Here is a 16108-nt window from a genome sequence, read left to right as displayed (position 1 = left end):
TTATAACTGCCATCTGGTTTCTGTACAAACTGTAAATAGCCTTTCGCTCCCTGTATTTTACTCCTGCCACTTTCAGAATTTGAGAGAGAGTATTCTAGTCAACATTGTCAAAAACTTTCTCTAAGTCTACAAATGCTAGAAACGTAGGTTTGCCTTTCCTTAATCTATCTTCTAAGATAAGTTGTAGGGTCAGTATTGCCTCACGTGTTCCAACATTTCTACAGAATCCAAACTGATCTTCCCCAGGGTCAGCTTCTACAAGTTTTTCCATTCGTCTGTAAAGAATTCATGTTAGTATTTTGCAGCCGTGGCTTATTAAACTGATAGTTAGGTAATTTTCACACCTGTCAACACCTGCTTTCTCTGGGATTGGAATTATTAGTCTTCTTGAAGTCTGAAGGTATTATGCCTGTCTCATACATCTTGCTCACCAGAAGGTAGAGTTTTGTCAGGACTTGCTCTCCCAAGCCCGTCAGTAGTTCCGATGGAATGTTGTCTACTCCTGGGGCCATGTTTCGACTCAGGTCTTTCAGTGCTCTGTCAAACACCTCACGCAGTATCATATCTTCCATCTCCTCCTCCTCCTCCTCCTCATAATCATCATCATCTACATTCTCTTCCATTCCTATAATATTTTCCTCAAGAACATTGCCCTTGTATAAACTTTGTATATACTCCTTCTATCTTTCTGCTTTCCCTTCTTTGCTTAGAACTGGGTTTCCATCTGAGCTCTCGATATTCATGCAAGCGGTTCTCTTTTCTCCAAAGGTCTCTTTAATTTTCCTGTTGGCAGTATCTATCTTACCCCTAGTGAGATAAGCCTCTACATCCCTACATTCGTCCTCTAGCCATCCCTGCTTAGCCATTTTGCACTTCCTGTCTATCTCATTTTTGAGACATTTGTATTCCTTTTTGCCTGCTTCATTTACTGCATTTTTATATTTCCTTCTTTCATCAATTAAATTCAATACCTCTCCTGTTACCCAAGGATTTCTATTAGCCCTTGTCTTTTTACCTAACTGATCCTCTGCTGCCTTCACTATTTCATCTCTCAAAGCTACCCATTCTTCTTGTACTGTACTACTTTTCCCCATTCCTATCAATTGTTTCCTTATGCTCTCCCTGAAACTCTGTACAACCCTTCGTTCTTTCAGTTTATCCAGGTCCCATCTCCTTAAATTCCCACCTCTTTGCCGTTTCTTTAGTTTTAATCTACAGTTCATCACCAATATATTGTGGTCAGTGTCCACATCTGCCCCTGGAAATGTCGTACAGTTTAAAACTTGGTTCCTGAATCTCTGTCTTACCATTATATAATCCATCTGAGACCTTCCAGTATGTCCAGCCTTCTTCCATGTATACAAACTTCTTTTATGATTCTTGAACCAAGTGTTAGCTATGATTAAGTTATGCTCTGTGCAAAATTCTACCAGGTGGCTTCCTCTTTCATTCCTTACTCCCATTCCATATTCACCTACAAAGTTTCCTTCTCTTCCTTGTCCTACTATAGAGTTCCAGTCACCCATGACTATTAAATTTTCGTCTCCCTTCACTACCTGAATAATTTCTTTTATCTCATCATACATTTCATCAATTTCTTCATCATCTGCAGAGCTAGTTGGCATCTAAACTTGTACTACTGTGGTAGGCGTGGGCTTTGTATCTATCTTGGCTACAATAATGCATTCACTATGCTGTTTGTAGTAGCTTACCTGCATTCCTATTTTCCTATTCATTATTAAACCTACTCCTGCATTACCCCTATTTGATTTTGTATTTATAACACTGTATTCACCTGACAAAAGTCTTGTTCCTCCTGCCACTGAACTTCACTAATTCCCACTATATCTAACTTTAACCTATCGATTTCTCTTTTTAAATTTTCTAACCTACCTACCTGATTAAGGGATCTGACATTCCACATTCCGATCCGTAGAACACCAGTTTTCTTTTCCCTGATAACAACGTCCTCCTGAGTAGTCCCTGCCCGGAGATATGAATGGAGGACTATTTTACCTCCAGAATATTTTACCCATGAGGACACCATCATTATTTAACCATACAGTAAAGCTGCATGCCCTCGGGAAAAATTAGGTCCTTAGTTTCCCCTTGCTTTCAGCTGTTCGCAGTACCAGCACAGCAAGGCTGTTTTGGTTAGTGTTAAAAGGCCATTTCAGTCAATCTTCCAGCCTGTTGCCCCTGCAACTACTGAGAAGTCTGCTGCCCCTCTTCAGGAACCACACGTTTGGCTGGCCTCTCAACAGATATTCCTCCGCTGTGGTTGCACTTAATGTACGGCTATCTGTATCGCTGAGGCACGGAAGCCTCACCACCAACGACAAGGTCCGTGGTTCATGGGAGAGGCCAGTCTTAGTCCATAGTAAATTTGTTGTAAAGAGCTGCCTCCATGATTTGAGAAAATGTGTTGCTGTATCTATTGTTACTTTTGTTATTGTGTGTCCTGCTGTTCTGGTCTTCAGTCCAAAGACTGATTTGCTGCAGCTCCCTTGCTATTCTAGCATGTGCAAGCCTCATCATCTCTCAATAATTTCTGCTCCCTACGTTCTTCTGAATCTGCTTACTGTATTCATCTCTTGGTCTCCCTCTTATAATTTTTATCCCCCATACTTCCCTCTAGGACTCAATTTGATGATCCCTTCATGCCTCAGAATGTGTCCCAACAACCAATCCCTCCTCCTAGTCATATTGTACCATAAATTGCTTTTCTCCCCAGTTCTATTCAGCTCCTCCAAATATGTTAGTTTATCTACCCATTTAATCTTCAGCACTCTCCTGTAGCACCACATTGGAAAGTTGGTATTCTCTTCTCGTCTAAATTGTTTGTTGTCCATGTTTCACTTCCATACATGGCTAAACTCCATACAAATAGCTTCAGAAATGACTTCCTATTACTTAATTCTAGATTTGATGTTAACACAGTTCTCCTCTTCAGGAACACTTTTCTTGCCATTGCCATTGTCAGTGTACATTTTATATCTTGTCTACTTTGGGCATCGTCAGTTATTTTGCTGCCGAAATAGCAAATATAATATACTCTTTCCAGAATCTCATATCCTAATCTAATTCCCTCAGCATCACATGATTTAATTCAACTACATTCTATTATCATTGTTATCCTTTTGTTCATGTTCATTTTATATCCTCCTTCCAAGACACTGCCCATTCTATTCAGCTGCTCTGCCAAATACTTTCTGTCTCTGACAGAATTAAAATGTCACTGACAAACCTAAAAGTTTTTATTTCTTCTCCTTGAACTTTAATCCTGACTCTAAATTTTTTTGTTTTTGTTTCCTTTACTGCTTGTTCAGTGTATAGATCGAAAAACAACAGGGATGGTTTACAATCCTGTCCTGGTCCCTTCTCAACCATTGCTTCTCTTTCGTGCTGTGTGCTAAGTTGTGATGTTATGGATCCTCTGCAAATGAGTAAATTTTATATTATTCTAATTCATATTTGTTTCTCTTTTTCTTTAAAGGTTGCTAGGTCCATCTGCTGCAACTGCTATAGAACTGGGGATCCCAATTAATCCTGTAGCCATTACTGAACTACAAGACAATAATATTAGGGTCATAACATCGGAAAGAAGTCTAGGTGTTATTTCAAATCCACAGTCAGAAGAGGATCAAGCTGATACAACTGTAAGTTGATGATTTTTAATATTTTGCATCAGTTAAAATTAATTGTACCTTGGAATTTTGTAGGTCAGTGCTGCAATGGAGCTAGTGACTGGCTCGCATTGAGTTGGCAATGTTCATTGTTTATAGAAGGTCCGTTCTAAAATGCATTTGTAAAATGTTTATTCTCTCAGTTCATTTTCAACTCCCCTCAAGCATGTGATTTCTACTGCCTAACTTAAAACAAGGACTTAAAATAACATCCGTGCTTGCATTAAAATTTGTTAAGATAGGATGCAGATAATGATGTAGAATTGTAATGATAAACATAGTTTATGATCTAATAATTCATATATTCTTCCTTAAAAAAAATTTCTATGCCTTGTGTAATTGGGCTAAAGGACCCCAAACTTTTCATACGTTACTCACCTGAACTGTCTTAAGCAGTGACATTAATAATTTTGACCTACGTCCAAAACTCGATACTAGATAATCAAAAAAGATGTGATCAAAAATGGAAACAAACACAAATAACTAAAAATACTACTCTTCTGGTCGCAAAATGGTACTAACCCCATCAATATGTCTAACTAGACCTTCATAAAGAATATGCTGTTAGCAACTTTTATCGAGAGCACACCTTAGTTTCAATCAAATTCTGATAAAACACTAGTTACTGGTGAACTATTGCTCATGGGTGTGTGAAACTGGCTCCTAGGGTGTTCAGACATCCTGAACACAACCCACTAATGAAAATGTTAGGTCACGTTAGAACACAACTATAACAATAGGTAATATTTTAGCAACAGCGATCCTGTGAGAAAAGACGTGCTGCTCAGCTGTGGTGACTGGGCTCTCCCTACTAATTGCCAAATAGACCTTGCATGCTCATAAAGTGCCGATGAAAATTATGCAACATTTTTTCTGTGGAAGACAGGTACTTGTTAAAAATTTGTGTGCTTGTCAGAAGTGTGTATTCTGTTGCTTAAAGAATGGCTTATATTTTAATACCCTGTTCCATAGTGTGTTCAGGACATAATTGCATCTTCTATGAACTATAACAGTCATGTATTCTTTGAAATCCAATCAACCCTTTCATTGCTACAGACGTGTGCTTTGCACTCCGTGCTGAGGGAGGGGGTATATTGTACAGCTATATTCCTCGCCAAATGCTGGTACCTGTGTTGAGATACAGCATTTCGACCAATATGGAATACTTATCATCAGATTTTTTTCAAAAGTATTAGGTGAAAAGAAAATGATTTTTTGCATATATTACAGTCTGATACCTTCACTCAGTAAAGAACTTAATTTGTCATATGAACTGCACTATCAAATTCAGTAAAAATTCCCACAAAATTTTAGTGTTTGCAGGGGTAGAGTTTGCAGAGGTTTATGTAAACTTTGTATATGGTTGATTTTAGCTCATATATTGCAGTAAATGAAATTTAAACAAGATTTTGAAATTGTATGTAAACGGAATGATACTTTAAAATGTTCTTGAGTTATTGCGTTTTATATCCAATGTATGGTTTTGTGCACTGTGCCCATTCATGTCCTTGCACTTTGCAAATCATGTTGTCATAACAATCATCTTGCCTCAGAAATGATTTGAGATAATGAAAGGTGGTTTTCTACAAATGATTGCATACAGTGAGGCTCATAAGTTTTATTATAAATACTGGAAACTTTTTTTTATACACCGAGGTATGTAAGTAACTAGGCAACAGCAATGAGAGGTCAGCAACTCGGAATGCATGCAGGCATCCATAGCAGTGAACGAAAACCCCAGCAGCATGCCTATACACATCCAACAGCACCTGGGGAGTGACATAGGACGTGTATGCATGTCCACAGCAGTGGAAAGGTTAAACAGTCTTGCATTTGGTATTTTGCACTTTAGAGGACACTTACAGTGTTCTTAACAAGTAGTTGGAGCATTAACATTCCAAACTCCCAGACAGACATATCACTTTGGCACATTGACTGTGTAAAAATGCGTCGCATTGTATTCAATATTTCTGTGACCATGAAGAACTGGCTTGAGACTAAAGTTTCATTTGACACAAATAGACTTCTGCAGATACGTTCACTGTAGAGATAGAACTTGGAGACTTTGCCACAGACAGTTATGCTCAACAAGGTGCCCCATAAATTGGTGCACCCATGAGAACAGGGGCAAATCTAGTAACTGTTATTATATCTTGAGTCTTGGCAGCATGTAGGGTTCTTTAGAGAACTTAGCACCTGTTCTAGTATAGTCTTAACACAACTACTGCTGAGCTATGGATGTGAACTTGCTATATGCTCTAGTGGAAGAAACATTTGTCTTGCTGGTATAGACAGAAGGGCATTTAGGACTATTGTTTGAGATTATATAACGGTGTGACTAGTGTAACTGATGAGTTGAATATAAATTTAGAAAGCCCTCAGTAATCTAATGAGTTAGGAAACTACTGCGATAGCAAAGAGAGCTTCACTGCAAATTTAAATGCAGCCAAAACCTCTCAGACAAACAGAAGCTAAACAATGTCAAAGTTAGCCTAAGGAGAGCTATGTGTGAAGCATTCAGTGAATTCAAAAATAAAATTCTATGTACCGACTTGACAGAAAATCCTAGGAAGTTCTGGTCTTACGTTAAATCAGTAATTGGATCGAAACAGCATATCCAGACACTCCGGGATGATGATGGCATTGAAACGGAGGATGACACGGGTAAAGTTGAAATACTAAACACCTTTTTCCAAAGCTGTTTCATAGAGGAAGACCGCACTGCAGTTCCTTCTCTAAATCCTCGCACGAACGAAAAAATGGCTGACATCGAAATAAGTGTCCAAAGAATAGAAAAGTAACTGAAATTGCCTCAATAGAGGAAAGTCCACTGGACCTGATGGGATACAAATTCGATTCTACACAGAATACATGAAAGAACTTGGCCCTCTTCTAACAGACATGTACTGCAAGTCTCTATAGGAATGGAATGTATATGGATGTATATAGCAATGATTGGAAAAGAGCACAGGTAGTTTGTTTTCAAGAAGGGTCGTCAAGCAGATGCCCAAAACTATAGGCCTATATCTCTGACATCGATCTGTTGTAGAATTTTAGAACATGTTTTTTGCTCACATATCATGTCATCTCTGGGAACCCAGAATCTACTCTGTAGGAATCAACATGGATTCCAGAAACAGTGATCGTGTTAGACCCAACTCACTTTATTTTTTCATGAGACTCAGAAAATATTAGATACAGGCTCCCAGGTATATGCCGTTTTGCTTGACTTCCGGAAGTCAATTGATACAGTTCTGCACTGTCGCCTGATTAACAAAGTAAGAGCCTACGGAATATCAGACCAGCTGTGTGGCTGGATTGAAGAGTTTTTAGCAAACAGAACACAGCATGTTGTTATCAATGGAGAGACGTCTACAGACGTTAAAGTAACCTCTGGCGTGCCACAGGGGAGTGTTATGGGACCATTGCTTTTCACAATATATATAAATGACCTAGTAGATAGTGCCGGAAGTTCCATGCGGCTTATCGCAGATGATGCTGTAGTAGACAGAGAAGTTGCAACATTAGAAAATTGCAACTAAATGCAGGAAGATCTGCAGCAGATAGGCACTTGGTGCAGGGAGTGGCAACTGACCCTTAACATAGACAAATGTAATGTGTTGCAAATACATAGAAAGAAGGATCCTTTATTGTATGATTATATGATAGCGGAACAAACACTGGAAGCAGTTACTTCTGTAAAATATCTGGGAGTATGTATGCGGAATGATTTGGAGTGGAATGATCATATAAAATTGATTGTTGGTAAGGCAGGTGCCAGGTTGAGATTCATTGGGGAGTCCTTAGAAAATGTAGTCCATCAACAAAGGAGGTGCCTTACAAAACACCCGTTCGACCTATACTTGAGTATTGCTCATTAGTGTGGGATCTGTACCAGATCGGGTTGACGGAGGAGATAGAGAAGATCCAAAGAAGAGCGGTGCGTTTCGTCACAGGGTTATTTGGTAAGCGTGATAGCGTTACGGAGATGTTTAGCAAACTCATGTGGCAGACTCTGAAAGAGGGTCGCTCTGCATCGCGGTGTAGCTTGCTGTCCAGATTTCAAGAGGGTGTGTTTCTGGATGAGGTATCAAATATATTGCTTCCCTGTACTTATACCTCCTGAGGAGATGACAAATGTAAAATTAGAGAGATTTGAGCACGCACGGAGATTTTTCGTCAGTCGTTCTTCCTGCGAACCATATGCGACTGGAACAGCAAAGGGAGGTAATGACAGTGGCATGTAAAGTGCCTACCGCCACACACCGTTGGGTGGCTTGCGGAGTATAATTGTAGATGTAGAGATAAAACCAGGACTACCAACCAACAGTAATATGTAATGTGATATGAATTTACCTGGACTCTGTTCTTAGTGGTAGGATGTGTATACATATATATTACAATAAGTGAAGTTTAGAATTAACATTCTTTTCCAATTGTGAAGCATGGTAGAAGTTTTATATTTTGGGCAGTCATATTGTCATTTTTCAACGGATCTCATAAAGGAATGGTCAATTTTACATGTTGAAACCTTCCTGAAATTTTGCATACAGGAAGAATACACCAAAAGAAACGCACTGTCAAAATTTTAGCTGTGAAAGCGCACTGGAAGTATTTCTAAAAAAACTTTAAAATTGCTCACTTTTGTTTTACAAAGAGCCACTTAAGCAGTGGATTGTACAATCCTATCTCTAACTGGGACAGTGAATAAGCAGATGCAGTCATTATGAGAACATTGCGTGAAGCCTAAAGTACACACATGCAAATGTTAAGCAATTTAACCATACCAAAAGTGACTCAAACTATTGAGGTTTTGAATAGCTTGCAGTTAATATCATCAGCTAAACTCCTGCATGTGTAATTGCTGCATGAGTCACTTGCAGAGGAAAGGAAATAAGGCAGTATATGATGTTACACTACAGATGACTTCCATCAATCGCCGCACGGGATTAGCCGAACAAATAGTGTGTAAGCTTAGGGACTGATGACCTTAGCAGTTAAGTCCCATAAGATTTCACACACACACACACACACACACACACACACACACACACACACACACACACACTCTCTCTGTCTCTCTCTCTCTCTCTCTCTCTCTCTCTCTCTCTCTCAAAAACCAAATAACTGCACACAATTCGCAGTTGGCAGTAACATGCAATGGGAGCTCCATTCTCAATGGCTGCCAAGCCAAGACTGAGTCCCTCAGCGCGTGAAGCACTCTTCATAACAGTGTGACCGACTTCCAAACAGACAGTGTTCTGTACTTACAAAAAAATGAGAGACCTTACTTTTGAGATTACCATCATATTAGCTATTAATGACCTCTTCTCTCCATGCTTGCTTGAAGTAAACTACATAATTATGAGACTTACTTTCCAGTATAATTTCCTGAATCTGTTTAATCAGGTTGAAGCGGCCTGAAAATCGGCAATATTCCTTCATTTGTAATTTGGAGGATCTAGTCTCAAAGATTTCCCATGGCAATTGTGCATTGACACTCAGGAACAGTTGTAAATCTTTCAAAGTTTTCCTTTCACACTTTTATAGCTTCCATTTTTGCACAAATCTCATACTTGGTGTAAATCGTTCTTCCATTTATACAATACACATTCAGATTTTATGAAATGAAACTGACCATGTACAATGCTTAACTGTAAGCATGTTCTTCCCTCTTTGTTTAACAAAATAATTTACAACTTTTTCTTTGTCACTGAAAACTATTACTGTGCCGGTTTTGTTTTTCGGTTAGATAGGTAGTGTGTCTTTATTGTGGACTTTAATTAGCATAACAGCCATCATTTGACTCAAAATTCATGGAATCGTCAGTTACTTTCTGTTTCTTCTAATGTTTCCACAGTTTCTTACAAAATGTTGACCTACTTCGAAAAAATAGCCAAGAAAGTAACTAATAAATAACACGTGTGTAGGTATTCAGAAGAAGTAGGTATTTTTGATTTTATGTCGCATTCTTTATATTTCATCTTTGCAAAGTTGAAAACTTTAATTAGATTCCACATTACTGTGAAACTCTGCAGCCATCACAAACACAGATTCTATTAGCAAGAATATTCAAAGAAACAAAAAAGACTTAATCTCCTTTGTTAACACTTAGCAAAACCACAAAAGGCATGCACTGTGTCTTAGCGGACATAGCGTTTCTTTAGGTGTAGTCTTCCTATAATAATAATAATAATAATAATAATAACACACAGCTGATTTTGACATCTCTCACTGACTGTTTCCTTGTCAGGCTAACATTAAAGGAAGTGTAACTGTTAATTTTTATGGAAACACTGACGGTTAAAACTATGCTTTTCTTACTCTAACTAACTTGAATGATTCTTTCTTACTTGCTACTGTCGTATGAAGTTAATATGAACAGCTGTCACTCTGTTATCTCTTGGCACTGCCTCAGTGAATTGAGTACCAAATGCTCTTTGCTTCCCTGTATGATTCACACACAAAACTTAATTTTGTTCTCCTTATGTCTGCTTTCTTGATAACTACATGCACTGATAAGCAGTAATTTTCTATTACTGCTCTGTCTTATGTTACTCCATTGACAACTTCCATGCATACATCCACTCACTCAAAGTGATGTGATGTGTGTTAATTACTGACCAGTGTATGTGTTTAACTTAGAGCAGAACTCTGAAATACCAATGTTACTATGAGAGTTCCCCAACATAAGATTACTCCACTATTATATCCATCATTAATCTTCAAACATTTTCATAAGTAATCTGAGCACGAGTAATTGTTTTTAAATGGTTGCTGAACATCAGATTTTACTAAGTCACAAAACTTTACTGAAGTATTGGAGTTTGCATCATAGGACATTGATGTGTAATAGTTTGTGCGTTGTTTTGCATGGAATCAAATTTGCGTATCTCTTTCCTGAGATTCCTGGCAGTTGCTGCTTGTGACAAAATCCCTTGCATCAGTGCTGCTAGAACAATATGGCAATAATATGATGTCTACTCCAGAAATCAACACAGTGGCAAGAAATGCCATTACCTCCCCAGGGAAAACTGCTGATTGGAATTTAGATGTTTTATATGCACAAAACTCCAATTGTTTGTGGAAACAGTTATCTAACAAACAGATACATTTGACAGGTGAAGTGCACATTTATTTAAAAGCTAAACCCAGTCATACCCGACCTTACAGTCAGTTAAAAATTCTAAATCTTTTGTTGTAAAAGGAAGTCCATATAACATTTATCTTTTCACCAAAATGTGTTTAGCTTATATTACCACAACTTGTCTGTGCTACACAGTCCAAAATTGCCTTTCGCCTCACTATAAGAACCTCCTGCTGATCAGATACAAAGTTGAGTCCAGTCAGCTGTTCAATTCTTCAAGCATGCCTCATCTGCCGTCCCCAATTAAATGATTCTAGTCTTCTCATTTTGTATTGAAATCTTTGTTAAAAGTTAATTCTGTTTCTTCTTTCATCAGTAGCTTTTCTTCTTTTTATTGATTTGCCATGACAGTCTGTGAATGCTTCATGTACTGGATGGTTAATTACAAGCTCACCAATATGTTCTACCAAGATGCCACTACTCAGTCTGTAACAGTTTTCTTCATTTCATCTGCAATTTCTCCACAACCACTTCATTTTAACTACTTCTCATTACAGCATCTCATTCTCCCTCTTCTCCACACATCATAGCCAAACTTTGTCTCAAAATAAATAAAAATAAAATGCAATATTCTTCCCTAAATATATAAACCAATCTGCCATTAATGTACTTCCATGTCTCTTGCCATCTTTTCACTATCAGCTGTTTCCTTCTTATTAAATAACATGGACATAAATTTTGCCCTAATGTGCAGAGTATTTTATTTATGTAAATCACATCATTTTATGTAAATGTTATATAAAAGACAAGAGAATACATTTACAAATGCAGTTTCAAATATTCAAAAATAGCTACTCACTGTATGATTGGTATTAATAAAAATCAGTAATAAAATAAAGAAAAATAACAAGGACCTATAACACTGTTAATTGGAAGCACATTACCATATTTACTCGAATCTAAGCCGCACCTGAAAAATGAGTCTCAAAATCAAGGAAAAAAAAAAATTCCCGAATCTAAGCCACACTTGAAATTTGAGGCTCGAAATTCAAGGGGTGACAAAAGTTTTAGGCCGCACCTCCAAATCGAAACAAAGTTGGTCCATTGTAATATGAGACACAATTTAGGCCGAATGAATTACTATACAGCTACAGCAGTTTGGTTTGAGTCATAAGCTTAGCAGTTAAGCTTTACCAGGTAGCCATTGCTATGTGGCAGGTGCTCCATCCGTATTTATCCGAGTACCCTTCCTTTTTCATGTGCTTCATCTCGTTTGAATTGATTGCTTATTTTTCTTTGATCTGGTAAGTGCCATTCTCTGTGTTAAAGGTGTTTACGTCACTCTAAGCTGAAAATGCATTACTGTACTGTGTCATGCATTGTTTGTCGCATTCTGATAATGAGTGTTTACAGCCTGTCACCGCTCGCAGCATGGCTTGCTTTTGTGCACGCTACCGCCGCTTACAATTTAAAAAAAAAAAAAAAAAAAAAGAGAGAGAGAGAGAGAGAGAGAGAGAGAGAGAGAGAGAGAGAGAGAGAGAGGAATCGTCTCATTAGCGAAACAATGGCAAGAGACTGCTATTTGTTGTTACTTGCACTGCTGCTTTCTTTGATAATGGTCAACAAGAACCAAATAATAGACTGCGTATGATAGATGATGTTCTGAATGAGAGTTTAGCAAAAATTTTTCTACATTTGAAAATCTTTGCAGACGCCTTTTTAGCACATTACATTCTGCACAGAAATAAGGCATCCTAGATGTAAAAATCTAGTCAATTACCATGCTTCATTTCTGACTGTCACTATTAGGCATAAGAATAATACGAATATAAACATGACATGATATGTATTTTCTTCCGCGTTTGCTGTTGTCTCACTCTAGTTCCGTAGTTTATTAGCCAGACAGGATGTAAATGAGATAGCAGCAAACACGAAAGAATACATGACAAAATTTTTATATTCATATTATGCTTATAATGGAGAGAATACAGCATGTGATTCACAATTCATAAAAGTTCATATTAGCAGCCATCTCTTCTCATAGGTAAGAAAAAATTCAGAACGTAGAGTTGGCCAAGTTGACAAACATGCCAAACAGTCTTCCCAGTTGGATGTTTATAGTACATTGAAATGCTGCTACATTCGAAGATCAACAATACGGAATTTGTATTTACTTCGTATGAAAATGCAGTGGTCGAAAATTGAGGCGGAGAAAAAAGCTCATCTTCCACTTTTTTTTTAGTGACCCAGAGGTTTTGGCACCAGTATTTATCTTTGTGCCTGCAAAGCATGCCTGTGTAGCACTACCTACCAGCATTTTTCAGAGCTTCCGCTTACTTTGCACTCGATTCTAAGCCGCAGGTTGTTATATATATATATATAACAGAAAGAAACTTCCACATGGGAAAAATATATTAAAAATAAAGATTCCAAGACTTACCAAGCGGGAAAGCGCCGGCAGACAGGCACATGAACAAAACACACAAACACACACACAGAATTACGAGCTTTCGCAACTGGCAGTTGCTTCGTCAGGAAGGAAGGAAGGAGAGGGAAAAATGAAAGGGTGTGGGTTTTAAGGGAGAGGGTAAGGAGTCATTCCAATCCTGGGAGCGGAAAGACTTCCCTTAGGGAAAAAAAGGACAGGTGTACACTCGCGCACACACACACACATCCATCCGCACATACACAGACACAAGCAGACATCTAATGTATATATATATATAGACACAAGCAGACATCTAATGTATATATATATATATATATATATATATATATATATATATATATATATATATATATATATATATATATATATATATATATATATATATATATATAAAGGCTTTGCCTTTAAATATGTCTGCTTGTGTCTGTGTATGTGCGGATGGATATGTGTGTGTATGTGTGTGCGAGTGTACACCTGTCCTTTTTTTCCCCTAAGGGAAGTCTTTCCGCTCCCGGGATTGGAATGACTCCTTACCCTCTCCCTTAAAACCCACATCCTTTCGTCTTTCCCTCTCCTTCCTGAAGAAGCAACCATCGGTTGCGAAAGCTAGTAATTCTGTGTGTGTGTGTTTGTGTGTTTTGTTAATGTGCCTGTCTGCCGGTGCTTTCCCGCTTGGTAAGTCTTGGAATCTTTGTTTTTAATTTTACAAAAACCGGAAAAAAAGTGCAGCTTAGATTAGAGTAAATATGGTAATTATACAGGAACAAAAATCTCCATCGTAGGGTGACATTTTCATTCAGTGGTGCAGGCATTCTTTTTGGGAGCGATTTTTCTTCCAAGATGGACTATACAGATTTTTGATAATATCAAATATCTTTTTAACATGATGATGGAACTAGCATAATTTGTGTCCTTCACAATCTGACTATAACAGGCTATGGGACCATTTTTCATCCTTGGTTACTTGCTTTATTTCTGATAATTGTTCGTGATAATAAATTTGCTTTGTGTGTGTGAATAACTTCAGTATGTAAACGATACAATTGGAACTCTTAGTAGTATATATTTATAGCATTTCTGGTTATTAACTTAAAGAGAATTTAATTTATTTAACAAGTATTTTGATCCACAGGATCAGCCGGGCTTTGTTTTTGGTCCGAGTCTTACAGCTACAGTCAGTACCATACCAACAGCGATGTTCTGGTGGTATGAAGAATGCAAGTTGCTTGATTCTGATTCACAGTTCAGTGCTGTTATTGGTGAGTTGTATATCAAATAATTTCCCATTCTTAATCTTAAGGAATAGATATGAGGGGACATAGCAACCTGTCTTCATCTGAGGCATTTTGTAGACGAGCACTAGATGTGTGAGTACACTTGCAAAGATAATTTATTAAGAGTGTAACAGGTCAGTTTAGTACAGATTATTTACTAAATTAGAGCCTTAAGCTTACTATTAAATGTTTCATATGTCTTTACACATTACAAACGACACAAAAATTTTCCGAAATTTTTTTTTTTTTTTTTTTTTTTTTTTTTTTTTTTTTTTTTTAGAAATAACACAAAATCGACAGTTTTTACAAGATATCCTGAAATTTGTAACTTTGCCTTGGAAAAGTTCTATAAATCTCTGGATGGCAGTTTCCTAACATTCGTAACTGACAGTTATTGTATGTTAAAATGCATTTTGATTTCTAATCTCCTCCAGGCTGAGGTTCATGTATACTCGAATCTTAAAATGAGTGTTTAATTCCAACAGAATGAACTGTGATGTGATGGTGAAAATAGCTCTGAATTTGGCAGAAAACATTGAATTTGATGCAAATAACATGAAATTTGGTAAAACAACACCAAATAAAAAAAGGGGAAGCTGGCAAAAAGTAACACTAAATTGCACAAAACAACAATGAATTTGGTATAAAACACCACCAAATTTGGCGAAAAAAGAAAACTGAATTTGGCAAAAAAGACAGTGAATGCAGCGAAAATCACTGATCTTGGGAAAATAATAACAACAATAATGACAATAATAATAATAATAATAATAATAATAATAAACCCCATGAAGGCCTAGGAAAAGAATAGGCCTCCAGTATGTTCTGCCAGTGGTAAAAGGCGACGGAAAGAACAAACCACTAATAGGGCTAACCCCCCTTTTAGCGTGATTATTTCGTTCAGGACAGAACTAAAGAAGTCTCAGACAAGCGCTGTCATGGTCGGGGACGACGCTTGAACCCTATGCCCGTCCACAATGGTAACGACTCTGCTAGCCACACAGAAAATTATTTAAATCCAAATAGAGGTGTTTTGCAGGATATGCTTCCTGCAACCACTCTAGAAGGAATTAAACAATCAGAGGAAAATGAAATCTTAAGACAGCCACCAGAACAAGCACAAATAGAACACGAAGTGACACACATGTTAGATACAGAAGAAAAATTTCAGCTGACATATATAGAATACAAGGGCACAAATACAGACATTAGACCATTCTTGCATAGACCCCCAAATAACCCACAAGTTGAAACAACAATAACAACTATCAACACAATCATACACAACAAAATAAATGAAAATACAACTATGGAAGAGTTACAACTACTGGTTTATATAGGAGCACCCACTACACTAAATATACACACTAGGTAGAGATCAGAACCAACCAACACACAGAAAAAACCCACAAAACCAGCATGGAAAAACGGGCTACAGATCAGAATAGAAAAACTGAGAAAAGACCTCGGGCAGCTAACACAATTTATAAGAAATGAAATATCAGTCAAAAAACGAAAAAGGTTAAGTGAAATCTCACAACAAGAAGCAATAGAGCAATTAGATGAAAAGAAGCAGAAATTACAAGCATTGGCCAAACGATGTAGAAGATAC

The 16108-nt window shown here is 37.4% G+C and overlaps 1 protein-coding gene across 3 annotated transcripts in view; it reads left to right on the top strand.

Annotated features, from left to right (window-relative positions):
• LOC126299422 (E3 ubiquitin-protein ligase HUWE1) overlaps window positions 1–16108 on the top strand; it is a 378230-nt gene that overhangs the window by 279383 nt on the left and 82739 nt on the right. For all 3 annotated transcript variants that reach the window (XM_049991320.1, XM_049991321.1, XM_049991322.1), the window contains exons 39-40: window positions 3497–3659; window positions 14355–14481. In XM_049991320.1, the coding sequence (XP_049847277.1) occupies window positions 3497–3659; window positions 14355–14481 (290 nt within the window). The remainder of the gene's footprint in view (window positions 1–3496; window positions 3660–14354; window positions 14482–16108) is intronic.

Source organism: Schistocerca gregaria, chromosome X (assembly GCF_023897955.1).
Source record: "Schistocerca gregaria isolate iqSchGreg1 chromosome X, iqSchGreg1.2, whole genome shotgun sequence".
In the NCBI taxonomy this organism is placed as follows: Eukaryota; Metazoa; Arthropoda; class Insecta; order Orthoptera; family Acrididae; genus Schistocerca; species Schistocerca gregaria.
Note: the sequence above shows the minus strand (reverse complement) of the source record. Positions and strands in the feature narration are given on the sequence as shown.